This window comes from Canis aureus, chromosome 3 (assembly GCF_053574225.1).
Source record: "Canis aureus isolate CA01 chromosome 3, VMU_Caureus_v.1.0, whole genome shotgun sequence".
Lineage (NCBI taxonomy): Eukaryota > Metazoa > Chordata > Mammalia > Carnivora > Canidae > Canis > Canis aureus.
This window is the reverse complement of record NC_135613.1, coordinates 79695539-79722207: the sequence shown is the minus strand read 5'-3', so window position 1 is coordinate 79722207 and position 26669 is coordinate 79695539. Positions and strand designations below refer to the sequence as shown.

General features: G+C 46.8%; 1 protein-coding gene across 7 annotated transcripts; it reads left to right on the top strand.

Annotated features, from left to right (window-relative positions):
- Positions 1–10054: 10054 nt before the first annotated feature.
- HEPACAM (hepatic and glial cell adhesion molecule) lies at positions 10055–25910 on the top strand. Of its 7 annotated transcripts, none has more exons than XM_077894008.1 (7): positions 10055–10905; positions 20697–21038; positions 21716–21997; positions 22282–22381; positions 22864–23150; positions 23296–23363; positions 23751–25910. In XM_077894008.1, the coding sequence occupies exons 1-7, from the start codon at positions 10821–10823 to the stop codon at positions 24051–24053; spliced, it is 1467 nt and encodes a 488-aa protein (XP_077750134.1). In that variant the 5' UTR covers positions 10055–10820; the 3' UTR covers positions 24054–25910. The 7 variants fall into 7 exon arrangements, with proteins under 7 accessions (XP_077750134.1, XP_077750133.1, XP_077750137.1 ...); XM_077894007.1 differs by having other exon boundaries at positions 10057–10905; positions 23293–23363; XM_077894011.1 differs by having other exon boundaries at positions 10059–10905; positions 22864–22994.
- Positions 25911–26669: the final 759 nt, after the last annotated feature.

Below are 26669 nucleotides of genomic sequence, written 5' to 3'. Positions count from 1 at the left end.
GAGACCAAAGCACTGGCAGTGCTCAGGCCATATGAGTCCTAATGTCAAAAGCCATTGACTCCTGATCATTATTCTCTTCCTTTCCATCAGAGACACCTGCATATTTCAAGGATATGGCCTAACCATAAGTTAATGTCCTTATTTTTATTCCTGTTGACAGTTTTGAGCCTCTGGATTAAGCTCTCAAGGCTACCTACTCTCCAGACTTTGTAAATAGGTGAGCTAATGAAAGCTCCTTATTGTTTTAAGATTTTGTTGAGAGAGAGAGAGAGCACAGAAGGGGCGGGAGAAGCAGACCCCCACTGAGCAGGGAGCCCGATGTGGGGCTCCATCCCAGGACTCTGGGATTATGACCTGAGCTGAAGGCATATGCTTAACTGACTGAACCACCCAAGCCCCCCTGAAGCTGTTTAGAGTTAATGTCAACTTGCATTAGGTTTTATACTGTTTGTAACATAAAGAGCCCTGAGATACACAAAATAGAGTCAATTGGTCAAAAGAGGAGAATGGTGCAGAGAAGCAGGAAGATTCAGAATTACCTACAAAAATTGATTCTGGGAGCTTCCCCAGTGTTTGGGCTCTCCTACTCCAGACCCATGCAATTGTGCCTCTCCTTTGATGGTAACTTCACTGGGATATCTGTTCTGTGAAGCCAAAGAATCTTGACTTTGTCTTAACATAAAGCAAGTTTGGTCAAAATGATTTTATCTGTCTATAGTTGTTATCTATATGATTCACCATACTTTTGACTGTTTCTGGAAACATACTCCTAAAATATAAAAGTTGACATCATTAAAGATACTTTAAAATATGGTGCAGGTTTTTAAAGCAATGTCAAAAGAGGAATTTAAAAAAATCTTTTATAGAATAAGTAGGAAGGCATTCAACGTAACTATCTGGAGAAAACTAAGTCATTATTTTATAATAATCTGCTGTTGTTATAATTGTAATAATAATCTGCTATTAATAGTCACAGTTTCTACATCCCAAACTTCTAGGGACTGCGTATTAATAGTGCAGAGAACAGAGCTTTGGAAACAAACTTGGATTTATATTCTAGCTCTGCGATTTACTGTCTGTGGTCAAATCACATAATATGAGTCTTTGTTTCTTCATCAGTAAAATAGGAGCAATAATTGACCTTTCAGGACTTTTCTGTGAGAATTAAGGTAATATATATGAAATGCATCATATGTAAATAGGTTTTCAATAAATGCTCGCTAATTTTTTTAAGGAATTAGGATAGAAGTTATCTCTTCTACATTTAGAAGATTTTAATTTGTCTGCCCAGAGTCCCTTCTATGTTGGGGCTGGGGGCGGGTAATAAACTGACCCACCTGTGACTGTGGGGTTAGGCACATGGCCCAGCCTGGAATGGTATTCTATTCTGATTATAATGATGGAGAACTGTGCATGTCATATATGGTAGGCCAACAAAAGTCCTTCACCAAGATTTTTTTAACTAGCTTCATCAAAAGTCTGCTTTCTGGATGTCAAGAAGCACTGTCGAGTATGTTAATCCATAGCTGCATGTGGCTATTTAATTTTAAATGATTTAAAATTAGATAAAATTCATAATTCCTATCCTTAGTCCCACTAGCCACATTTAAAATACTCAATAACCACATGTGACATATGACCACCAGATATGACCACTTGACAACACAGATATAGAACATTTTCCTCACCACAGGAAGTTACATTGGACAATATTGATAATCTGCATCATCTGGCAACCATAATCCCCATCAAAACGTATAAGAAGGTTTGAGAAAATTAAGCTGACACCAAAAGCTAAACAAGAGGTGAGTAGTAGCCAACATGGATTTTAAGCATCTTAATTCCAATTATCTGAGCTCCCTCTAAAATTTTGTTATACGGTACAAGAAATCTCTCCTTTTTTTGCTTCAAGTCATTCACATTGAACTTCTATCAAAACCAAAATGTCTTGACAGATTCCACTCCTTAATTTGTTGGGCAACAAATCAGATACAGAATCCTGGGGGGCTAACTCTGGCAAAGATCTCTATACTAGACAAAGCTGGACCCTAGAAATACTGTGACAAGGGCTGAAAACTTTGGCCTGTTTTCAAGGCCACCTTCCCTACATGGGGTTTTCTTTTAAGAAACTTTGCTTCTGGAGCACCCGAGTGGCTCAGTTGGTTAAGTGTCTGACTTCAGCTCAGATCATGATCTTCAGGTCCTAGGAAGATGGAGCCCTACGTGGAGCTCCATGCTCAGTGGGGAGTCTGCTACTCTCTTTCCCTCTGCCCCTCTCCCTGCTCATGCTCTCTCTCTCAAATAAATAAGTAAAATCTTTAAAAAAAGAGAAAGAAAGAAAGAAAGAAAGAAAGAAAGAAAGAAAGAAAGAAAGAAAGAAAGAAAGAAACAAGGAAAGAAAGAAAGAAAGAAAGAAAGAAAGAAAGAAAGAAAAGAAAGAAAGAAAGAAAGGAAAGAAAGAAAGAAAGAAAGAAAGAAAGGAAAGAAAGAAAGAAAGAAAGAAAGAAAAAGAAACCCTGTTTCTCTCCCTGTTGGGTCTTGTGTATCACAAATCTATCTTATTAGTGTCCCGGGGCTCATTATGGGGACCCGATCATTCTCTTGCTGATTAGGCTTTGTTTTAGGTCCTCTTGTCCAGCTTACCATTCTTTGTTTCACATCTTGTTTCAGAGCTTTGCTGTATTCTACAGAAGTTTTACATCTGGGCCTGACTGAAGGCAATGTCTTTCTGGAGTGTAGTATATAAACTACAAACCATGAAGCACAAGCTGAGTCTGGACTGTGCTAATGCTGGGCTTTGAATAGGTTACTTAACCTCTCTGGGCTTCACGATTGCTTTTGGAAAACAAACAAAAAATTCTACCACATAGAGTTGATAGAAGATTAAATAAAATAATAATTTGAAGGGCAATGTGCCCCAAAGACACAGATGCAATGAAACACCGGGACACCTGCACCCCGATGTTTCTAGCAGCAATGTCCACAATAGCCAAACTGTGGAAGGAGCCTCGGTGTCCATCGAAAGATGAATGGATAGAGAGGATGTTGTCATATATACAATGGAATATTACTCAGCCATCAGAAACGACAAATACCCACCATTTGCTTCGACGTGGATGGAACTGGAGGGTATTATGCTGAGTGAAATAAGTCAATCAGAGAAGGACAAACATTATATGGTCTCATTCATTTAGGGAATATAAAAAACAGTGAAAGGGAATAAAGGGGAAAGGAGAAAAAATGAGTGGGAAATATCAGAAAGGGAGACAGAACATGAAAGACTCCTAACTCTGGGAAATGAACTAGGGGAGGTGGAAGGGGGGTGGGGGGGACTGGGTGACGGGCACTGAGGGGGGCACTTGACGGGATGAGCACTGCATGTTATTCTATATGTTGGCAAATTGAACACCAATAAAAAATAAATTTATAAAAAAAATCACAGGGCAAAATCAAAGCATGCAATTGGAAATAGACATTTCAGAAGTCCATAATAAATTCAGCTTTTGAGAGTCAAAAAAAAAGTCATCTCTGGGAACTGATGGTCAATAAATGCATTCATAACCTCAAAAAAATAAAAAATAAAAAAAAGGCAATGTGTACACAGCAATGCAAATGTATTAGCAATTATACTTGCTTACAGATTAAAATATACCTCTCCCAACTATATTTAAGCACCTAGACAGGATCTGCACCTTCTCTTCCTTTTGAACATGCCACCTGTCCCCTTTCCCACATCCCCCCTCCTTTTATCAACCTCTGGAACACAGAGTGCTCTTCATACAGTGGGGAATTATTAGATGCTGGCTGGCTAATTTCCATTTCTGTGCCTCCCTCACTGGGGGGAGGGGAGAAGGGGAGGGAAGGCAGAGGGAGGGGGACAGCAAATCCTCTCCCTGGGACGCAGTTGGTGGGAGGACATCATTTGAGGATCCAGAAGAAGGGAAACAATGAAGTCTTTCATGAATTGGGGGTAGTGGCTTCCCCAGGATTTTTCAACCTGTTTTCATTTGAGTACTGGCATTTTACGAGAACAGAACTCCAGAGATGTCCTCTACTCACTACATCCTAAGCCAGCAAAATCGTGATCTTTCCAACACTTTAACACCAAATCATTTCCCCTCTGTTCTTCTGGAGAGTTGCTGAATAGGACGCCTTCAGCCACCAGGGACACAAGCCTGAGTTCCTCCTCATTTCTGAGGGGGCGGGAATTCTATTCAGAAGTCAAATATTTACTCTCAGCATAATAGGCTTTGGTGGTTTTCAGTAAATGGGAGCACCTCCTCTCCACCTTACTGAAATTCACCCAGTACCCCTTGCCATGTCCCAAGATCCCATGCTTCTCCCAAACACACCCCACGCTTTCTTGAGATACCATATGTCTGCAGAAGGCTCTTCCGCTGAGTGACTCCTCATATTTACAGAAATCAATTGGCAGGCAGCAAACCCGACAGTTCAGGACGAAGCTCCCTGGGAAGGGCAGGAGGGGCCTTTCTACCCATCTCCACTCTTTGTTTGATGTTTCTCAGAAGTACTCTGGAGTAAAGCTACCTAGGAGTAATTTAAAAAGGAAAAGGAAAGACAAAATGTCCTTTGGGAGGGCCATTCCTCTCTGTCCAGTCCTCCCACCCCCCCACCAAAAAAAGCTTGTTTTGTTCCAAAGAGAGCTAATCTATCTCTTGTTCAGTGGCTGCTGGAGCAGCTAGGCCCTGCCTCCTTTCAACACAAAGCCTCACACAAATTCCTCGTTTCCCGGGCAATGAGCTGCAGCTCTACAAATTCTCTGGCTGATGTTGGCATCCTGATTCCGCCCTCTCTCTCCGTTCTGGCAAATTGAACTTATGAAAGTACCATTCACGTACAGCTTTATGGAACCAAGAATTGAAAACAGCTTCAGCAATAATAGGGGGGCTTTAGGGGTGGGCAGAGAGGATCCCTTAACATTCTGGAGCCTAGTCAGAGAGTTGGTGCTGGGAATAAAAGACTAGACCATGACCAAGACTTGCACACAGGAGGTGGATTCCTATTGCTGAGTTAAGGAGGTAGTCAGAAGCCCAAGCTTTATTGATGATCAGCCTGCATTTATTTATTTATTTATTTATTTATTTATTTATTTATTTATAAAATATTTTTAATTTATTTATTTGACAGAGAGATAGAGCAAGAGTGCACAAGCAAGGAGAGTGGCAGAGGGAGAGGGAGAAGCAGACTCCCCACTGAGCAGGGACCCTGACGCTCTATCCCAGGACCCTGGGATCATGACCTAGGCCTAAGGCAGATGCTAAACCAACTGAGCCACCCAGGTGCCCCCAGCCTGCATTTCTAATCCAAGTTCTGCCACCGAGTAGATACAGGATCTTAGCAAGTTGCTAACTTCCTGGAATTTGAAATTTTCTTGCTTGTCGGGTGGGGTTATAATGCCTACCTGAAAGGGATATTAGGAGAATTAAATGAACAAATGGATATAAAGTGCCTGACAAAGTGAGGAGTAGCTTTGTGTGTTTGTACACACACAAACACACACACACACACGCCGACACACACACACACACACACACATGCGCTGGCCTATATTAGTTTTCCAGGCTGCATAGGGTCTCACCAGACTTCAATTAAGGTGTTGACTGGTCAGCATTCCTCTCCAAAGCTCGGGGTGCCCTTGAAGGCTACTTGGTCATTGGGAGAATTCAGGTCCTTGTGATTGCAGGGCTGAGGTCCCTAGTTCCTTGCCAGCTGTTGGCCGAGTGTTGCCCTTGGTGCCGAGATGCCAATGGCAGTTCCTTTCCACTTGGCACTTGCCGTCATACAGTTTACATCTTCAAAGCCAGTAGGACGAGAAGCTCTTTCTGGCCTGCTGAGCCCAGTCTTCTATGATATAACCTAGTCAAGGGAGTGGCTGTCCTATCACCTTCACCATATTCCATCAGCTAGCACACACATTCTGCATTTCATGTAGTAAACTTTTCTGGAAGTTTCAAAGAAGTCAGAGGAGGAAGGGTTTCACAGCACAGCTGTGTCTTTCGATTTTCTTCAGCTCCCCCACCACGTGCCTTTCTTAGTCTCTCTTCCTATTGATTTCTTTCCTCTATGCATGTCACCCTCCCCAAATTCCTATCTCTAAAGCCTGCAGTTTACCTTTTTGTTCCTTGACTTTTTATGCTTAAGACCTTACCTCCAGCTCCCTGTAATGTATTTCAGTTCTTTTCTGGCTAAAGACAATCCCCTCTCGAAGAGGGATTTTGGTGCCATTTGTTGGAAGACTTTTTTTCGTTCTGCTACGAAAGATGATTTACAAGCTAGTGGAAGAACAGCTATGACTCAATACCAGGAAGTGAATGGAGAGAAAGAGGAAAGTGCTAACTATAAAAATCACCACTGATGTCATGGTGGTATCCATAAGGCCAGAACCCCTCCCGTAGTACCATCAGAGGCAGCACATTCTTGCTAGAGCCTGGAGACAAAGAAACAGGGCAGGTGGGTGGAGATGTTCTTAAATCTAATGACTGAGTTATTAAAATTGGTACTTAGCTACCATTGTGTGTGTGTGTGTGTGTGTGTGTGTGTGTGTGTGTGTGTGTTACCTCTTCTTGCCTCTACTATAAAGAAATTTCAGGAGTCCTGGGTTGATCATTATATAACAGTTTAACTCTGGGCAAGTTACTTAACTTCTCTATCAATCCCCTCACCTAAGAAATGAAGAAATGAGACAAGGTCATCTCAGATGTCTCTTGCTGTGGAATGAATCTACTGTTTTGCCGTTCCTGCTAGACCTTTGGTTCTTTGAAGACTGAGCTCATTTTTATGATTCCTCAGCCAGCTCTCCCCCTGCCTCCATTTCCCATAATGGTCTGCAGAGTGTGGTGACTTATTCAAGATCACTAAGTATAACTGCCTCCTGCCCTGGGGATGGAACACTTGCGAGCTTAAGCTGGCAGGTTGTGTGTATGTGTGTGTGTATGTGTGTGCATGCGTGCATGTGTCTCTTGGGGGCTCCATTCTGAGCCTCAGGGGCACTATCTGGGTGCTCAGCACCGAGGTCTGAGTACAGCAGGCCAGGCCTGCCATAAGTGCTGAGGTGAGGAGTCAGAAGCCCCAGAGAAGGTGCCAAGTGAAGAGTGGCCGGAAGCAACTGTGTGCAGCAGAGCCAAGAGGACTGGGCCATGCTGCTCAGAAGAGGACAGTGCCCTTAGAAATGCATCTGTGAAGTGCTCAGAGGAGAAAGGGGCACAGGTCTTGGCCAAGCAAGGGCATCACTGCTGTCAGCCAAGCAGTCCTCCTCCATCATCTGCTTCAGCAGCCGCATGAAGCCGAGTTCAGAATGGGGCCCTGTGAGGAGACTTCTAAGGATGAAGAGTCACAGTCCCTGCACTGGAGAGTCTCCCGGGCTAATGAGGAAAAGGCCACAGTAACATCTTCTGATACCAAAGTGGGACATGCAGACTGATATGTATAGATGTACTTTTGAAGTTGAAGAAATGTAACATTTGTAATCAGGCTATCTCCATAAAATCAAAGAACAGCCTACCCTCAACAATTAGATGAGGCAGGGCAGCCCCACTGGCGCAGCGGTTTAGCGCTGCCTGCAGCCCAGGGCGTGATCCTGGAGACCCTGGATCGAGTCCCACGTCAGGCTCTCTGTATGAGGCCTGCTTCTCCCTCTGCCTGTGTCTCTGCCTCTCTCCCTGTTTCTATGAATAAATAAATAAAATCTTAAAAAAAAAAAAAAAACAATTAGATGAGGCAGATAGACCCACAGAGGACATATGGAAGGATGAAACAGGGTAAGCTAGGACAGGTGAGATAAACGTCATGTTACATATGGACAATCAAGTTGGTTTGACTGTTCACCTTACGTGTCTGTAACCCAGTTGCTTATCAGATCAGCACCCCCCCAACTCCCCTCTACCACCGCAAAGTGAATCCCAGTTATTTCTGGGAATCCACAAAGAGGTGCCTCATATATGTCCCCATCTGCCATCTGCAGCCATCATTTGGTGCCCTCCCTGGCACTCATACCTCTGGCCCAGCTGCCCTCCACCATCATCCTTTATTGTATCCTGTTGCCTAAAGAGCACCCCCCTCCGGGTCTCATCCCTGCAATATTTAGCAACTGTTTACTGAGAACCTACTGTGCGCCCTGCCCGGGTAGGCAGTAGGACCACAGAGACCAGTAAGACATCGTCCTTCAGCCAGAGTGTTCACTGCTTTAAGAGAAAAAAGGCACATAGACAGATGACATGAACCTCTTTGGGTCTGCTTGGCTTAGAAAGAGCTGAAGCAAGATGGCAAGACTGCTGGGTGGACACTCGCACGCACAGAGCAGCTGCAGTGCCTTCACACCTGCCACCTGTGCGCCCACCCCTGCGGCCCCCGGGCAGCACAGAAAGGCTAGATATTAATCCATCCTTCTGACCCAACTATTTCAACATTCTCTTGAGGTGGCTCAGTCACTGTTGGGACGACTCACAACTGTTTGCTCAATTTGTTTAGTTTCCTCCCCCAACCCAGCTCCTCTCTAAGGACAGTAGGGGGAGAAGTATACCTGGCACGGCTTAGGTGGCAGCTGGTGTCTGTGGACATGTGTGGCATTCTCCCTGTTGAGCTACATGCAGACCCCCCATAGCAGTTGGCGGGGGGGCCCCCAGCTGTTGCCAATTCTTTGGCCCCTGGGCACATCTGAGTCCCCTGAAGGGAGCTTGTGGGTACCTTGGGGCACTTGCGTCTTCTGCACAGGTGTGAGGAGCCTAAGATCCACCCCTAGGGCAGGGGGAGGGAGGATGTTGAGAAGTTAGATCCCACTTAGGTCACCTGCTATCACATTTTTCTTTCCATTGTCCTTCAGGCTAAAAAAGGCCGACTCCAGACCTTCTATTTCCTGAACATCATATCCTCCTTTTAGCCTCAGACAATAAGCCTCAAGGCCTGGCCATCACAGACAAAAGAGGCCGTTTATCTGCGCTATACAGCAGAAGAAGCTGTGATCCCATCCACAGGTGGCTCTGTGATCTGTGGAAGTGATAGTTAAAGGATATTAAAATATCCTTTTGTCCTCTACAAAAGCTCACAAGCCTTTTGCCTTGCTACTGACTCTAAAATACTATTGTAGATGTCAGAAGCTGAATCTCTGACTTTTTCTTTTTCATTGTATGGCTGCTGAAACCACACTGACTTTACCAGGCAGACAGGTGCCTTGAGCTGTCTAGGGAAACGTCATTGGCACAGAAATGCAAAATGCAAAATGCAAAAAAAAGAAAAGAAAGAAAAACAAAAGAATCTTTACATATTTCAGAATATTTTATTGGAGTTTCTCCATAAAGTTCAAAACCAATGCTGATCTCCTCTACTCCCCATCATTGGTTCAGATGAGCTAGGCAATGAGTCTTCAGTTCTAGAAACTTGGCCTACTCAGGCTTTCTGCAGTCTGTAACAAGAATATTTTGAGAGGTAGCTACCGCACTTACAAAAGTAAGACCAGGCTTGGAGACGACCATGAGGGGAGCTGTAAACTTTGGTCTCATCAAGATATAAAGATTGCTACAGGGGAGCCTGGATGGCTCGGTGGTTGAGCGTCTGCCTTTGGCTCAGGGTGTGATCCCAGGGTCCTGGGATGGAGTCCCCCCCGTCAGGTTTCCCACAGGGAGCCTGCTTCTCCCTCTGCCTGTGTCTCTGCCTCTCTCTGTGTGTCTCTCATGAATAAATAAATAAATATCTTTAAAAAAAAGATTACTACAGGAATGAAAAAGAAGAAGAGGCAGTGTTTTTAAAGTTTAAAATGTTATCTAACACAGAGTTTCCAAGGCACTCCACTGTACAAAATTGTCATGATGCTCTCAACAATTCCTCTAAGGAAGCTACTGTTTCTCCAATTTTTAGATATGAAATTAGAGGCTGCAAGAGATTGTAAGCCAGTCCCAAGATCTCACAATTGGTAAGCACACATTGCACTGATTGTACTTTTGGAAAGCTGTTGACACAGTAGTGAGGGGTCAGGTGGAGCTAGGTGTTTCTCCTCATCACAGCCTGGAGACAAGAGGAGATTAAGTAGGCTGTCAAGCTGTTGACAGAACCGCCAGGATGCTGGCGGTTAGAGCATTACCTTCATCTGTGCTCTGGCGTGTTCTAGAAACTTGGCTAGAGGCAGGGGAATGAGCAGAGTGGCTCCAGGAAAGAGGTCCCCAGCATCTGCGTGATTCTGTGCTAGGAGAGAGAATCCCAAGCAGGACCGGGAGAGGCATGAAAATAATAGAATTTGAGCCATTTTCCAATCGTCATCCCTGGGATTGAAAGGGGGATTTTGCATTTCTTCAGCAGTTCTCTGGAGTCTCTCTTTCCCCGGCTATTTCAAAGCTCCCCTCCCTCCTTTCCGGAGCTCATCGGAGGTCTGTCCCTGGCATGCGCCCTCCTTTGCAGCAACAAGGAGCATGAGGTGGAGACAGGATAGGTTTGGACACAAGATCCAGTTCAGTCCCATCATTGAGCCCAGTCCCATCATTGAGCCCAAATCCTCATCTCCCCCTGGTAGTGGGGCTCAGCATAGGCAGGCAGAGAACTGATGGGACCCATCGGGCTAGAACCCGCATTGAAGATTAAATCCTAAGCAGATACCCCCTTCCGAGCTGGGGATGTAGGGCTTTGAAACTAGAAATGCCAGGTCTGAAAGAGAGGAAAGAACAAGTCCAGCAATACACAGGGCTCTGTGTATTCAGAGGGAAGTTGGCAGGGTTGTGCTCGGGCAGAGAAACTCCGAGTGGTACAAAGGGACGTGCCCAGAGTGGAGAAATCATGCTAATTGTCTGCACCAGAGCCGGAGAACGCCACCCAAAATGAAGAGAGAAAGGGGAGCCCCATCCAGAGCCTTCAGTGCCCTGAGCCTCGCTCCTTTTGTCTACCTTCTTCTGATCCAGACAGGTAGGTGACCAGAAGGGTAAGAAAGGGTCTGGAGAGGGGACCCGTTACTTGCAAAAGAGAGGGAGGGGGAGTTGGAGGGAGGAGGGGAGAGAGCTCAGCTGCCGTGGGAAGCATCTCAGTGAGTTCAGGCATTAGTGTTGAATGTATTTCTTCATTCTGTGTGCCTCCCGCCCAGCCCCTGCGCCCCTCCCCCAAAAGGCTGCATGACTTCGGAGCTCCCACGGCATTCAGTACATTAGATAGAGGGCAGTGAGCCATTTCTTATGGGATGTCTTGTTGGCGTGGGCCAGTCCGGCATTCTTTCCAAGGGATCATGATGGGGCTTGGACGGGTGGGGGAGATCTGGTTCTGTGCCTCCCCACCCCCCACCCTGGCTTCTCTGAGTGTACCACAGCAAGGGAGATGAAATACCTTTTAGAGATAATGAGCCTTTTGGTTTTGGGAACTAACACCAACCTGCCCATAACTCATCCCATGCCGTTGACAACTCTACCAACTCCTTAGAGGATGTATCTTTAAATAGATGGGCGTAGACACACACTGCTCTGGAGAGCCTAGAATTCACAATTTGACCAGGCAAACAGACGCGGAGATCATTTTAATAAAATGTAGAAATGGATGCCCAGAATCAGAGAGAAGTCACCTATCCCCATCCAGAAAGCTGGTTCTGGCAGTACAGGGTCGGGTGGAGGAATATCAGGGGAGGTGTCCTGGGAATGTCTGCACTAACTTTTAAAGGATGAGAAAAATAGGTAGGTGTGGGAAGGGGCATTTTAGTTGGGGAAATGGCATTTCAACATTTTGAGATGGCATCATGTGTTTGGGAGCAGCCCAGCCACTCATCAATGGGAATTTGGCGAGAGCCTTGTAAACCATACTAGGGAAACTGGGATATAATCTGTAAACTGTGAAAGGGGGGTATGGGTATTGGATGGCTTTTCATCTGGGGACTGGCAGGGCCAGAACTGTGCTTCAGATAGCTCGGTCTGCAGCGAGGCGTTGGAGAAGAAACTGGAAGCGGATAAGATAGGAAAGGAAGCTTGTATCCATTTGCTAGGGCTGTTGTAACAAAGAACCACAGACTGGGTGGTTTAAACAACAGAAATGTATGGTCTCACAGTTTTGCCGGCTAAAAGATTGAGATCAAGGTCATATTTTCTTTGGAGGCTCTAAGGAAGGATCTGTTCCAGGTCTCTCTGATAGCTTCACGTAATTCCTTGGCTTATGGCAGCAGAGCTTCTATCTTCACAGGACATTCTCCCTATGCTCATGTCTGTGTCCAAATTTCCACTTTTTATCAGGACATGAGTCATATTAGATTAGGGCCCCATCCTACACCAGACCTCATCTTAGCTTACTACATCTGCCAATAACCCCATTGCCAAATAAGGTCACATTTGAGGTCCTGGGGGTTAGGACTTCAACGTATGAATTTGGGGGTGGGGAGCACATAACAAGGCTACTGCAGTAGTTCAAGAGAGGAATAACATAAACTGGAATTAGAATAAAAATAAGGGGAACAAGACATGGGGAGATAATTTTTTGGAGGGAATTTCAGGACCTAGTCATTGATAGAAAGTGGGAGGATCTAGAGAGGGGGATAGGATTTGTATGTGAAATCTGAAATGACAACTGGGATAGGGTTGGGGATGTGATAATGCGTACTGTCCCTATTGAGGTTGAAATGCCTATGAGGCATCTGTTGGAAAATGTTAAATAGCCTAAAGTGGGGGTGGGGTTAGGAGTGGGGGGCAAGGAGGTCAGGGTTGAAGAGAGGTATGTAGAAACTCTCAGCCTATAGATGAAACATAAAACAATGGGAATGGATAATATCACCTAGGAGGAGAAAATGGGCTGGACATGGAACATTGAGTAACCCCAAGTTTTGTAAAGGAAGGTAGAGGGGAAAAAAGGTCCGCTGTGGAGGCCAAGAAGGAAGTGAAAGAAATGGAGAGGGAATAAGAAGACTGTGGTGTCCAGAATGTCAAGAGAGTTGGGAGTTTTCCAGAGAATCAGCATCAAATATGTCAAAGAGGTCCAGTATACCAAGGGCCAATTATATCTCTATTATTATTATTATTATTATTATTATTATTATTATTACATCACAGCTAAAAGAGTTTGTTGGAAATGGCAATTCAGAGGTAACTTTTAGCTTTAGTGACAGTGGTCTCAGTGGGAATTACAACAAGTGGAAGGAATCAAGAGAGCTAAAAGTATGGAGACCAAGAATCAGGAATACAAAATACATGATGCAATATACAAGTCAGCGCAGTCCCTAAATTCTTTTAGGTCATCGAATGGTAAGGAAAAAGAATATAGAAAGATCTTGTCAGTCAGTGTGACCAGGCAAAAACAAAAGATGACAAAGGATTTTCTGTGTGGGAAAATGTAACTCAACAAATACAGCAAAAAATATAAATTATGCTGATAGGATATTAGTTAAGACCTACGATGGGTAAGAGGTAAGTGCAGGCTTGGGCCATTGTACTGCTATGGACTCAAAAACAATAAAGAGCTGAAATTCTATAAGGAATTTCTGCCATGCTCACAATATTAGTTAGGAAAATACCAGCTTCTGTGAAAATAAATTCCAAAATTTAAGTTCCTGGTGATAACCATGTAGTAGTGCAATGCAGTTCCAGACTAGGCCTGGGATGAGGAAGGACTCTACTCCATGAAGCTTTTCAAGGACCAAGTTGATAAAGCTCTTTATCAACTTAAAAAAAATTATTTATTTATTCATGAGAGACACGAGAGAGAGGCAGAGACATAGGCAGAGGGAGAAGCAGGGTCCCTGCAGGGAGCTGGATTTGGGACTCAATCCCAGGACCTCGGGATCAGGACTTGAGGTGAAGGCAGATGCTCAACCACTGAGCCACCCAGGCGTCCCTCTCATCAACTTTGACATGTGTTTCCAGTAGTCACACCCTGTCACCTTGGAGTTTTTCTCCATTTCTTTCAGGTAGAGAATTTAAAAGGAGAGAGAGAAAAAAAAATTTCTCTAGCCTATAAACAGTACCTATCACTTCCACTGGTTCCATTGGCTGGAACTCAGTCACATGGCCATACCTAAGTGCCAAAGAGACTAGGAAATGTAGTTTTTTAAGACAGGCACTTAAAGGGGGCAAGGAATAAATACTCGGTCTTCAATCTTCTGTCCCTAGCATGGACAAATGAGGCTTTCCTAAATTGATCACAGCCCCATTCATGAAACATTCAAACAAGGTTTTTCTAGAGGCTAGGATACTGACATACAGATATAAATGTGGCACGCCATAAATCTAGATAATCTAATCTGCAAAATTTCATTCTCTGGGATCCTAGAACTATTCCATCTTCTGGGAACCCTATAGGAAGAAGCCCCTTACCTGGGTTCTGCCCTTTTAGCTCTAAGATCACCTCCACATTGTAGGTGCTGTTTTCTTCTTCTAACAGAGAGTTATGCACAGAGATGCATTTAGCATTAGGATACAGTTTGATGAACCTTTAAAAAACAAATTAGCCCATGTAATCAGCCTCCAAGATGAAGAAATAGAACATTTCAGCACTTCAGAAGCATGCCCTTACTATTTCATTTCCTGTTGCCCTCCCCCAGGGTTACAGTGGTATCCTAACCTCTAATACAGATTAATTTTGCATGTCTCTGAACTTTGTAAATGGAATTATATGCATGCATTCTTTTGCATCTGGCTTCTTTTGCTGAACACCAAATCTGTAAGACTCATTCATGTTGTTATTGAAATTGTAACTTGTTTGGTCTCAGTATTGTATAGTATTCCATTGTCTGAATATACTACAATTTATTTGTCTATTCAACTTTAATAGACACTTTGGTAGTTTCTAGTTTGAGGCTTTATCAATACAGTTGTTAATATATTCTAGTACTTGTCTTTTGGGGAACAGATATACACATTTGTTTGGGGATATCCCTAGGAGTAGAATTGCTGAGTTATAGCTGTGTGTTTAGCTTTAGTAGATATGGTCAAATAATTTTCAAAAGTGATTGTATCAATCTGCATTCCCACCAGCAGCTCCAGTTACTCTGCATCTTCACCAATTGTGTCTTCTCTTTTTCATTTTAGTCATACTAGTGAGTATGAAGGGTATCAAATTATGGTTTAAAATTGCATTTCCATTATTATCAATGAAGTTGTATCTTTTTCATATCATGATTAGCCATTTGGATATCCTTATTTGTGAAGTCCCTGTTCTTTTTTTTTTTTTTTTTTTTTAATTCATGAGAGACCCTGTCACCTTGAGAGAGAAAGAGAGAGAGAGGTGCAGAGACACAGGCAGAGAGAGAAGCAGTCTCCATGAAGGGAGCCTGATGTGGGAATCAATCCCGGATCTCCAGGATCATGCCTTGGGCCAAAGGTGGCGCTAAACCACTGAGCCACCTGGGCTGCCCTGAAGTCCTTGTTCTAAGTCTTTTTTTTTTTTCCCCATTTTCTATTAAGCTTTCTGAAAATTTTTTTAAAAAATATTAATTTGTAGGAGTTTAAGAACTATATTTTGGATACCAGTCCTTTGTAGTATATATGCCTTGCAAATATCTCTCACTCTGCATCTTGCCTCTTCACTCTCTTAATGGTGCCTTTTGATGAACAGAAGCTCTTAATTTTATTGTGTCCAATGTATCATTTTCTTCTTTTAGAAGAGTGTACCACTCTTGTGTCTTGTTTAAGAAATATGTCTCTGCTTTCAAGTTGTGGAGATATTCTCTATGTTTTCTTTTTTAAAAAATAGTATTTTACCTTTCACAGTTAGATCCACAATCCATCCAGAATTAATATTTGTGTAAGATATGAGGTAAGGCCATTTTTCCTACATGGCCTGCCATGGCCTGGCACTATTTATTGCCAAAAGAATCCTTTCCCCAGAACACTGCAGGATCACCTTTGTCATAAGTTGAGTGATCATATATAAATTTATTTTTTGGCTCTCTATTTTATTGCACTGATCTGTTTGTCTATTCTTGTGCACTATCACACAGCAAATCTCCTGGGATTTTGATTGATATTATATTAAATTTATAAGTCAGTTTTGGTGAATTGACAGCTTAATGATAATGTCTGTGGGGCGCCTGAGTGGCTCAGTCAGTTATATATCTGCCTTCAGCTCAGGTCATGATCCCAAGGTCTTGGGATTGAGTCCTGCATTGGGCTTCCTGCTCAGTGGGGAGTCTGCTTCTCCCTCTCCCTCTGTCCTGTTCGTGCTCTCTCTCTTGCTGTCTCTCAAATAAATGAATAAAAATTTCAAAACAAAAACAATAGTGCTTGTTCTGATCTAAAATAGGGTAAATCTGTGTGCTATCTTAATACCTATTAGCTAGATACACATTTACTGAACATCTACACTCTTTAAAGTTGATACAAAAGTAGGTATAAAAAGGTACAAAGACACCTCTCTTCCTGGATGCCAAGGGCCTTCTTCACAATTTCTGCTTCCTCACTTTCTCCTATGTTCCTGAGTGGTTGACATTTAAAATGATTTCACACTCTTGAAGCCCTTGAAGGCCTCAAGAGTACACCAACATAAGAACCCAACACAGGGGCAGCCCAGGTGGCTCAGCAGTTTAGCGCTGCCTTCAGCCCAGGGCCTGATCCTGGAGACCCGGGACCCTGCATGGAGCCTGCTTCTCCCTCTGCCTCTGTCTCTGCCTCTTTCTCTCTCTGTGTGTCTCTCATGAATAAATAAATAAAATCTTTTAAAAAAAAGAAAAAAAAAAAAGAACCCAACACAGTAACCTCATTATGTATGCAATCAGTGGTGCACCTATAGGACAGCAGCAGAGGAGGGGGTTGTTCTCAGAGCATCATTCACTAGGAAAAATACTAAAAGCCAAAAGCAGAAAGCAAAATATTTTCCTTTTAGAAAACCATGCTGTGGCACAGATTAAATTCTGGTCACCACATCTCAAAAAAGAAATAATAGAATTTAAGAAAAGCCAGAGAAGGGTATCTGTGATGGCCGAAGGGACCTCCTTGGGGTGACAGACCCAAATAAGACCAAAAAAAAAAAAAGGATATAACAGCAGCCCGTGGTGTTAGCGAGACTAGGTGTATAAAGATCAAACCCTAGAATATGTGCTTGGCACCGTCTCACTGACACTCTTAGAAGGAAAATTTAAGGCAAACACTGGCAAAAGGAAAACTTTGCTAAGCATAAAGAAGCACATAAAAATGAGTAAGTGATGGTTTCCTTAAAGGGAGAGGCTATTAAGGAAACCCAAGGCTACTGGTACGTACATTCTCATATTTTAAAACTTAACATTCCTTGGTGTCACTCCTGTTCAAAATCCTACTTGAGAGGGGCCACCCACCACCATAGCCCAGTTTAAGTTGACAGGTAAATCTTGCTGTGATGTCAATTTCCTTTTGTTCCGCCTCCTGTGGGAACAGAGACTTCCTACACAATGATGCCTCAGAGACTCAAGGACCATGATTAAGTTAATCACTTCTCAAGGTCAAATAGCCCTAGTCCCTTTTATTTCCACTATGGATCGTAGTTGTTAGCCATTTCCTCCTTTCTGTGTCCTGCTTTGGCACCTGTCCCAGTTCTCTGTGTCCCTTGAAAGTTGTAGAACCCTGAACTTAATACCAACTCCAATTTTGGCTAGAGTTTTTGGAAATGGTGTTTGCTCAGCAAAATACTCTTTGTCAGCTTTTGAGAAAGACTGCTCCATTCACTTCTGAACATGTGTACATACATCCTTGAGATTCGTGGGCGTACCCGCATTCCTGTGCGTGAGGAAGGTGCCCACCTAGAGGGGGGTGAAACCTAGGGCAATCCATATGCTGTCACTTTCCCAATGTTTTTATGGAGAAGAATCAAGTTTAAACTGACAGAAAGAACTGACCAGAACTAGGAAGACATCACAAAAGGAGCAGTAGGACCTTGTATGCGACAGGAGAGATAGGACACAGGGGAAGCTCGAGGGAGGGCCAGGGAGGAGGAATCCCTTCCATTTCCCCTTAAGGTTAGGACTGTCACTTCCCAGCCTCCTGGAAAGAGGAAATGAGAACTGTCAAAGTTTGATGCTTGGGGTTGCTGAACCCCAGGACGGTTCTGCATATACAACCCTCATGCACAGACCCCGCTGCTTCAGACTGGGTCCTGAATAGAGGTTCCCCAGCCATTTGCTCATCACCACCATGGCCTTTAATGAAACTCAGTGACTTTTTTCAGGGCCACCTCAAGTCACACATACCGAAGTCTATTTGCCTATTCGGGGAAATCTGAAAGCTTGCTTTTCTAAATCAAGCCAAGCCTGGGACCTAGCAGTTGCTAAGCAGGAAATCCCAACTAAATAATCACAGAAACTGAAAGCTGGAAGAAATTTTATGTATTATCTGATCAAATGGATTTCAGTCTGATACACAGAGCCAGAGGGATTCCTAGTAGCATCCCAATTATTGGGGAGGACAGGAGTCTAGTCCCTACCACCTCTTCTACCAAATTTGGGAGCCAGAACTAGATTTTATGTGTTATCATTTTTATACATGGTTTTGTGGGAACAAATATATCTTTAATTTTAAAAACATTTAAAAATGTTTGACTTTGTTCATTCTACATCCCCCACATCAAGACTTCTCTCAACAACAAGCATAGAGGTGCCTGGGTGACTCAGCCTGTTAAGCAACCAACTCTTGGTTTTAGCTCAGGTTGTGATCTCAGGGTTGTGAGATTGAGCCCCAAGTTGGACCTCATGCTCAGGGGTTAGTCTGCTTGAGATTCTCTACCTCTGTCCCTCCCCTGCTGGCTCATGTGCTCTCTCACTCTCTCTAAAATAGAGAAATCTTAAAAAAACAAACAAGCATATCATATTCATACACCTGGCAGCTTTCATCATTTGAATAGTTTCTTCCACAATTAGATATGATTCTAACATACCTGGCATAATGGATCATAGGATGTCAGAGTTGAGAAGACCCCTTGTGATCATCTGGTCCCATGACCTCATGATACAGAGGAGGAAAGGTACAAGGTGAAAGGTGAAAGAATAGCAATTACCCTTTCCTTGATCCCTTCCAAAGGTGACGACCACACTCCTTAACAGCAAAGAACTTATTCCAAAAATGGACTGAATAGTTTTATTACATTTAATCTCCACAACTCACCTTTTAGTTTAATTTCCTCCTGGTTCAATGTGGTCATATAAGCACATGGAGAAGAATAAGGGAGGGAAGGGCACAACATAACTTCCCCCAAATTTATTTTATTTATTTTATGATTTTTTATTTATTTATTAGAGACAGAGAGAGAGAAACAGGAATAGGGAGAAGCACTCTCCCTGCACTCCCATGCAGGGAGCCTGACATGGGTCTCGATCCCGGGTCTCCAGGATCACACCCTGGGTAGAAGGCAGCGCTAAACCACTAAGCCACCGGGGCTGCCCCACTTTCCCCAAATTTAAACAGCAGTAGTGGCAGAGTAGGAGAGTGGGAAGAAGAGAGAGGGAACTTGAGAAGCAGTGATGAGAGAGAGCAGCTGGGGTGCAGAGCGACTGAAAGCCTGACCTGTAAGTGTCTGTTTAGTTAAACTTAGCCCTGCTCCCAACTTACATCCTCTCCAGAAAACCTTCATTTGGTCACATTGCTTTACAAGGCCCTGTAACATGAGTGAGTGGCATCTGTTCAGGCCCCTAAAGCCCCTAAAAGATTCGTGAAATACAAGATGCATCTCTAGATGGGCCAACCATTCGACAAGATGGTAAAATCCCAGAATTGCAGGGTGGGAACAAATGGATGTAACATCCAGTTTGCCACTTATTTCACCTATCTGAGTCCCAAACAGATACATGACTTCTTCTAGGTCCTAAGTCAACAATAAGAGCCCAAGTCTCTGATGCTCACTCTTGTGTTCTTTCCACTACACAATGATAACTGAAGTACTGTCCTTTTCCACCGTGAGCTTGGTAAGGCAGTTGTTCTTGTAATTGTCATGTCCTGATTTTCTAAATGAGAAGAATGAGGCCTGGAACGATGGCTTTCCCAGGTCCACATGGCCTGTAAATGGTGGAGCCCAATCTTCCAAGCCCTCTTGATTTGAACCACTTTGTTCTGTCCATCCCAAATCCCTCTTCTCTAGGGGTTGCAGGTTGGGCTGGATCTTGGGTATATTTCCAAAACCAACTACTCATCTGCAGGACTATTCAGGCCTGGGCGGGCCTAGTAAAGTGCTACATCCAGCTGGGGTAAGGAAAGAGAAGACTCTTGGTGTGAATGAAGAATGGTCTAGTTGTCTCCTGGCCCCTAAACTCCCCCTTTATTGGCACTGCCTTGTGCCACACTCCCTTCTTTATGAACCTCTGTTCCCATGCTGCTCCATTCCCTACTTTCCCAATCCCCAATCAAGAAGCAAATCTGACAAATTCACCCTGAGGTCCATGTCTGTCTGTTTTGCTCATTGATGCATCCCAAGGACGTAGAACAGTACTTGTCACAGGCGAAATACTCAATAAATGTTTCTGTGAATGGAACACATAGTGTTAGGTTAACTGGAGGTCTTCCTCAAGAGGAAGGTGACAGAGAAAACCACCAGAGGCAGAGGACCATGTAGAAGAAGGACCGAGGGCAATGGGATGGGTAAGAGGGGTGATGGTGGATCAGAAGGTTCCAGAGCTATAGCAGGAGAAGAGATGGCATCGAAGGGTAAGAAGGAAGGACTGACATGGAGTGAAGAGCCCAGAGGGTGAGGCAGGAAGACATCTGAGGACATAAATGGGGGAGAGGGGTGAGAAGCCAAGGGCCTGACACTGCCCTCTCCCCATGGGTCTCTGTCCACAGAGCCCCTGGAGGGGGTGAACATCACCAGCCCAGTGCGCCTGATCCATGGCACGGTGGGGAAGTCAGCCCTGCTCTCCGTGCAGTACAGCAGCACCAGCAGTGACAAGCCCGTGGTGAAGTGGCAGCTGAAGCGGGACAAGCCAGTGACCGTGGTACAGTCCATCGGCACAGAGGTCATTGGCACCCTACGGCCTGACTACCGAGACCGCATCCGCCTCTTCGAAAATGGCTCCCTGCTCCTCAGTGACCTGCAGCTGGCCGACGAGGGCACCTACGAGGTTGAGATCTCCATCACGGACGACACGTTCACTGGAGAGAAGACCATCAACCTCACTGTAGATGGTAAAGTGCTCTGGCAGGAAAGGAGGCAGGCCTGGGGCCTGGGACTGGGGCCCCCAGGCCCCGGAACACCCCCACAGAAGCCTCTTGGCAGCTGAGAGTGAGACAATCAGGATTAGAACTCGGCAGATAGGACACAGCGAACGCCTGTAGAGTGCTTGCTATGTGCCCGAGACTATTCTAAGTGCTTCACCTACACTGACCCATTTAATGCTCCTAGTAATGTAGGCCTAGCTAATATGATTATCCCCATTTTGTAGATGCAGAAACTGAGGCACAGAGAGGTTGAGTAACTTGCCCAAAGTCACGCAGCTAGTACATGACAGAGCAGATACTTCAACCCAGACATTTGGACCTAGGTTGAGCCCAACTGAAATACGCTCCAGCCTGGGCCAGTTTAAGACATCTCGAAGGGGCATTTGAGGAGAGTGAAGGGAAGGTCTGTAAGGGCAGGGACCTTGCTGTCTTGTTCAGCACCGTATCCTCTGTACTGAGTAGGTGCTCAACGAATGCACAGATGGGTGGATGATGGGGAAAGACTGGACGGATGATCCCTGAAGGGCTTCTCAGACCACAGGTTGAGTTGCGCTGTGTTGGAAGGCAGGGAGTCAAGAAGGGGAGGGGAGAAGCTGCTTGGCCCACGGCTCACAGACTCCCTTCCCCCCACCCCTGGGACTCAGTGCCCATTTCGAGGCCACAGGTGTTAGTGGCTTCGACCACCGTGCTGGAGCTCAGCGAGGCCTTCACCCTCAACTGCTCCCACGAGAATGGCACCAAGCCCAGCTACACCTGGCTGAAGGACGGCAAGCCTCTCCTCAATGACTCGAGAATGCTCCTGTCCCCCGACCACAAGGTGCTCACCATCACCCGCGTGCTCATGGAGGACGATGACCTGTACAGCTGCGTGGTGGAGAACCCCATCAGCCAGGGCCGCAGCCTGCCCATCAAGATCACCGTATACCGTGAGTCTCCCTGTCTGCTCACCCTCAGGCCTCAAAATCCCAAGAGGCAGGCACCTCAAGGGACTGAGGACATCCCAGAAGGAGTGCCCCTAGATGGGGAGAGACAGGCAGGGATGGGCCACCTCTCCGTGGAGGCCAGCAAAGGGTGGGAAGTGGGCTCAGCAAGCTCCGCCACTGGCCAGCCCTGCTGCTTGGGCCTCCTTCTCCCTGCAAGAGCTCTCCCCACTATACTTGCTGCCCCTCTAAAGTCTCTCCCACCTCACTGCCTCTCTCTCTCTCCCTAGGAAGAAGCTCCCTCTACATCATCTTGTCCACAGGAGGCATCTTCCTTCTTGTGACCTTGGTGACAGTCTGTGCCTGCTGGAAACCCTCCAAAAAGTCTGGGTAACTCCCCAAGTTCCACACCCTGAGCACCCTAATCCTTTGATCCCACCCCAAGCCCTATTCTTTTCTTAGTCTCCTAAATGCATATCCCCGCAGAGGGCCCTGCACCTCTTCCCAGGAGATCCATCTAACCACTGCATGTGTTGCATGCGGAATCACCTCCTGTGCTCCCAACTCCCAACAGCCCCAGCGCCCTAACAGGGGTTTTGCTTGCAGGGCACCCTTCAGTGGGCTGGGCACTCTGGTTGTGGCTAATGAACCACCTTCTAAGTACGATTATCTGCAGTTTACAGATAATAATAACACTGAGACTCAGATGGGTTAGGCGACTTGCCCCCGCTGCCAGCCAACAGACTCAGGATGCAAACCTAAATGTGACTCAATCCAAAGCTTACGGGCCATTGCCACTCCCTCGGCGCCATCCTCCCGTGACAAGGCCTCTTTTACCGACACCAGATTCCTCTTGTGCCCCTGCCCCCCAGGCCTTCTCCGGCTCACACTCAACAGTTCTGTTCAGAGGATGCTGGGTTGATTTGCAGGAAGAAGAGGAAGCTGGAGAAGCAAAACTCCCTGGAATATATGGATCAGAATGATGACCGTCTGAAACCAGAAGGTGAGCTCCCAGCCACCCACTCACCCATCCCATCGTCACTCAGATCAGTGGGCTGCTGGGAAAAGGCAGAACTGGGCCACCAGGAAGCCAGCTCTGCAGGGCCCCTTCCTCCACCAACTGTACGAAGACTGCAGAGCAGGGAAAGGTGCAGCCAAGGTAGGACCCCAGGGATTCTGGATCCTTTGGTGGAGGTTGTGGCGGGGCCTTGACTGGCCACTTGGGGAGCAAAGAGTGTAGGCGCTGGCTGGCAGAAAGGGTTCCCCACGGGGCCAGCCACCCCACTCTCCGCCCTGTGCAGCAGACACCCTCCCGCGAGGCGGCGAGCAGGAGCGGAAGAACCCCATGGCGCTGTACATCCTCAAGGACAAGGTGAGCGAGCGGGTTGCTGCGGGCCCCGCCACGTTCTGGCGCGTTCTGGCGCGGGACAGCGGCACCACCCCGGTGCCTCTTCACTCAGATTAGCCCTGGGAAGTGTCTGCCCCGCCCCCGCCCGCCCCCACTTTAGGGATAGGAAAACTGAGGCTGGCAGAGGTGCAATGGCTCGCCCAGGGTCAAACAAGGGGATGCGAGCCTCGGTCTCTGGGCACCGATCGGGCCATTCCTCGCTCGCCGTCCTACAGCTGGGGCGGCCGGGCCGTCGGGGACAGGCGGGAAGCGGGGCGGCAGGGCGCAGGGCCCTCGAGTCCGCGCCCCTTCCCCGCCGGGCGCCCCGCTAAGGCCTCGCCGAGCCAACCGCGGCGCCGCGTGTCCCCGCAGGACTCCCCGGAGCCCGAGGACAACCCCGCCGCCGAGCCCCGGGGCGCCGCCGAGCCCGGCCCGCCCGGCTACTCCGTGTCTCCGGGCGTCCCCGGCCGCTCGCCCGGGCTGCCCATCCGCTCCGCCCGCCGCTACCCGCGCTCCCCGGCGCGCTCCCCCGCCACCGGCCGGACGCACACGTCGCCGCCCCGCGCCCCCGGCTCGCCCGGCCGCTCGCGCAGCGCCTCGCGCTCACTGCGGACTGCGGGCGTGCACCTGCTCCGCGAGCAAGACGAGGCCAGCCCGGTGGAGATCAGCGCCTGAGCCGCCTCGGCACCCCGGGGGCGCCCGGCCGAGCCCGGTGCCGGGGGGAGCGCGGCCCCCGCCCGCAGCGGACCAGCGGAGGGCCCCGTCCGGGCGCGCGGGTCCGGCTGGCGGGCGAGCGTGGGCACCGCGGGGGGGGGGGCTCAGGAGGGGAGACCGTCCCGCTGGCTCCCGGGCCACCCGCTGTGTTCTCGGTGGGTGGGGGTTGTGCCCTCTTAGGACCGTATAGATTATTACATTTCCGGCCCAGCCCTCCCCCCAACCCAGGGTCTTATGGAAACTAACAACAGTAACCTAACCCCCGGGACTGTCCCGTGCCCTTCCTAGGGAGCTCTGCGCTTCCACCCACCCTCCTTCCCTCCCGGTTCCCGGGACACTTTTTTTTTTTTTTTTTTTTTTGGCAAGCTCGGCTTAGAGAGGCCACTTGCCCAAAAGGGACAACTGTCCTAAACTAGGGGAAGTCAGAGGCCGGCTTCAAACCTAGGTTTGAAGAGGACTAGACTATTCTGAACACCCCGGGAATCACATGCCTTGGAGCACCCTTCTCTGGGGACCTACCGGTTGGTGAGGCAGGAGTCAAGTTCATTCTTTTGACCCCCTGACCTGCGCCCTAGCAAGGGCAAAGGATTCAAGCTTCCCGTGCTTGGCCTCCTCCCAAAACCTCCCTCACTGGAGTACCAAGCATTCTTTCTGTCTCTAGTCCAATAGAGAAGGAAGTTCTCACTCCTCTGACCCAGAAAGCTAGATCAAGTGAAGAATCTTTTTTTTTTTTTTTTAAACCCTCACACCTATGCCTTCTCCTTGGCTTCCTTACAAAACAAGCCTTTCAAACAATCATTATCCCTGGGAAAGGTGGTTGGGCTTCCTTCAGCTGAGACTAAGGTTCAAGTCTGCAGAGTAATGGTGGGCAAGGGGAGGGGGGCGGCTAATTGCTCCCCAGGATGGCAGGGAGACAAGATGCAACTCTTGGCCTCCGGACTCCCACCTGTCCTGCTCCCAGCTGCTCAGATCCCAGGAAACAGGACAAGGGCAGACTCTCTCATCACACAAATGTAGAATACGGAGAGGTTGGGCCATGGCATCGCCAGACCGTGCCCATGTCACCGCCTCTTGAACAGTTTGCAGGAGAGACAATAAGCTACTGTGTGAGGAGTGATGGCAATTAAAAAGCTGAAAGAGAAGGAGGGCCTCGTGTTCTAACTTCTCTTCCCTGATGCCCATCCAAGTCCCTTGCATCCCTGGCCCCTCCCCAACCTCCTATGCTCCAGCCCTGACTCTCCACCATCCCACAGAGAAATCCCTGTGTTCCCCACCGCTCCACATGGGGCAGGTTTTGTTCCAGCCCCAAGGGCAACAACATTTCAAATTGGCCCCCCCTGTCAGGGGCCAATTACCTCGACAGCATGCCCCTCCTGGCTCCCTGTCCCTATGCACTTCTCCAGGCTCCTTTGAGTAGGTGTGCCTTCGCAGCTTCCCTTAGCTAGCCAGAACTGTTCCCTTAACTTTCCCAGGTGCCTCATCCAGAATGAGATCATGCCTTCAGGGGACAGTTGCTCAGGCAGGTGTGAGGTGTGGGACTTGGGGGAGGGGTACAAGCTGCTCAGCCTTGGGAGACAGCATTGAAGTGAGGAGGAAGTGAGAGCATGCCACACTTCGTGCCTTGGTGCTGAATCCCTGAGGGGCCAGCTTCCCAGGCTCAAGCCAAATCTGCCTTAAATCCGGGGGGGGGGGGTAAAAGTAAGGAAGTGGTTTTGCTTTTGGTTTTTGGTTTGTTTTGATCTTCATCTTTGTATTACCAGCATCTAGCAGAGTGCCTAGCACATACTGGATGCTCAATAAACTTTTGATGAAATGAAATGACAACTTTATTGTACTTCAGCAAGGAAAACACAACAAGCAGCTTAAAAATGCCAGGCATTTCCCTTTTCCCTTTTCTTTTCATCTTCCTTCATCATCCTTCACCCTCTTTGCAAATTCCATATTGTCCACTCCAAAATCATCACTCACTCACCCGTTCATTCATTCATGCATTCATTGCAATGCTTTCATTTATTCTACAAACACATGTTAATATACCATGGACTTGGTCCTGTGCAAGACACCGAGGAAACAGTGTGATTATGCCATGACCCCTACCCAGATGACAGCCCCATGAAGGAGGACAGATGAGTAAGCAGGTTATCACAACACAGTGTGAAAAATGCCATGACAGAAGTAGCTACAGTATGTTCTGAGAGAGCATGTAAGAGCATCATCTAACCTAGATTAGGGGTTGTCAGCAAAAGTATCTTGGAGGAGGAGAACAGATCTGAATTTAGTCTTAGACAGATTAGTTAATCAGGTGAAAAAAAAAAAAAAGGATGAAAGGACACCTATTCCAGGGAACAGGAGCAGCACATACAGAAACTGAGAAAATCTGGATTATCCAGGAGCAAATGTTTATTTTAGCCTCGTAATGGAAGACTAGACTTGGGCCAGTCGGCAGGATGGGGGAGCAGAGCCTGAGACTCCTGGATTGAGTTGGCATCCTAGAAAGGAGTCCCAAGCTCCCAAAATAAAAATGCACATCCTCTCTGGAGAAAAGCATCTCCTAAAATTTTCAAAGATTAAGATCAA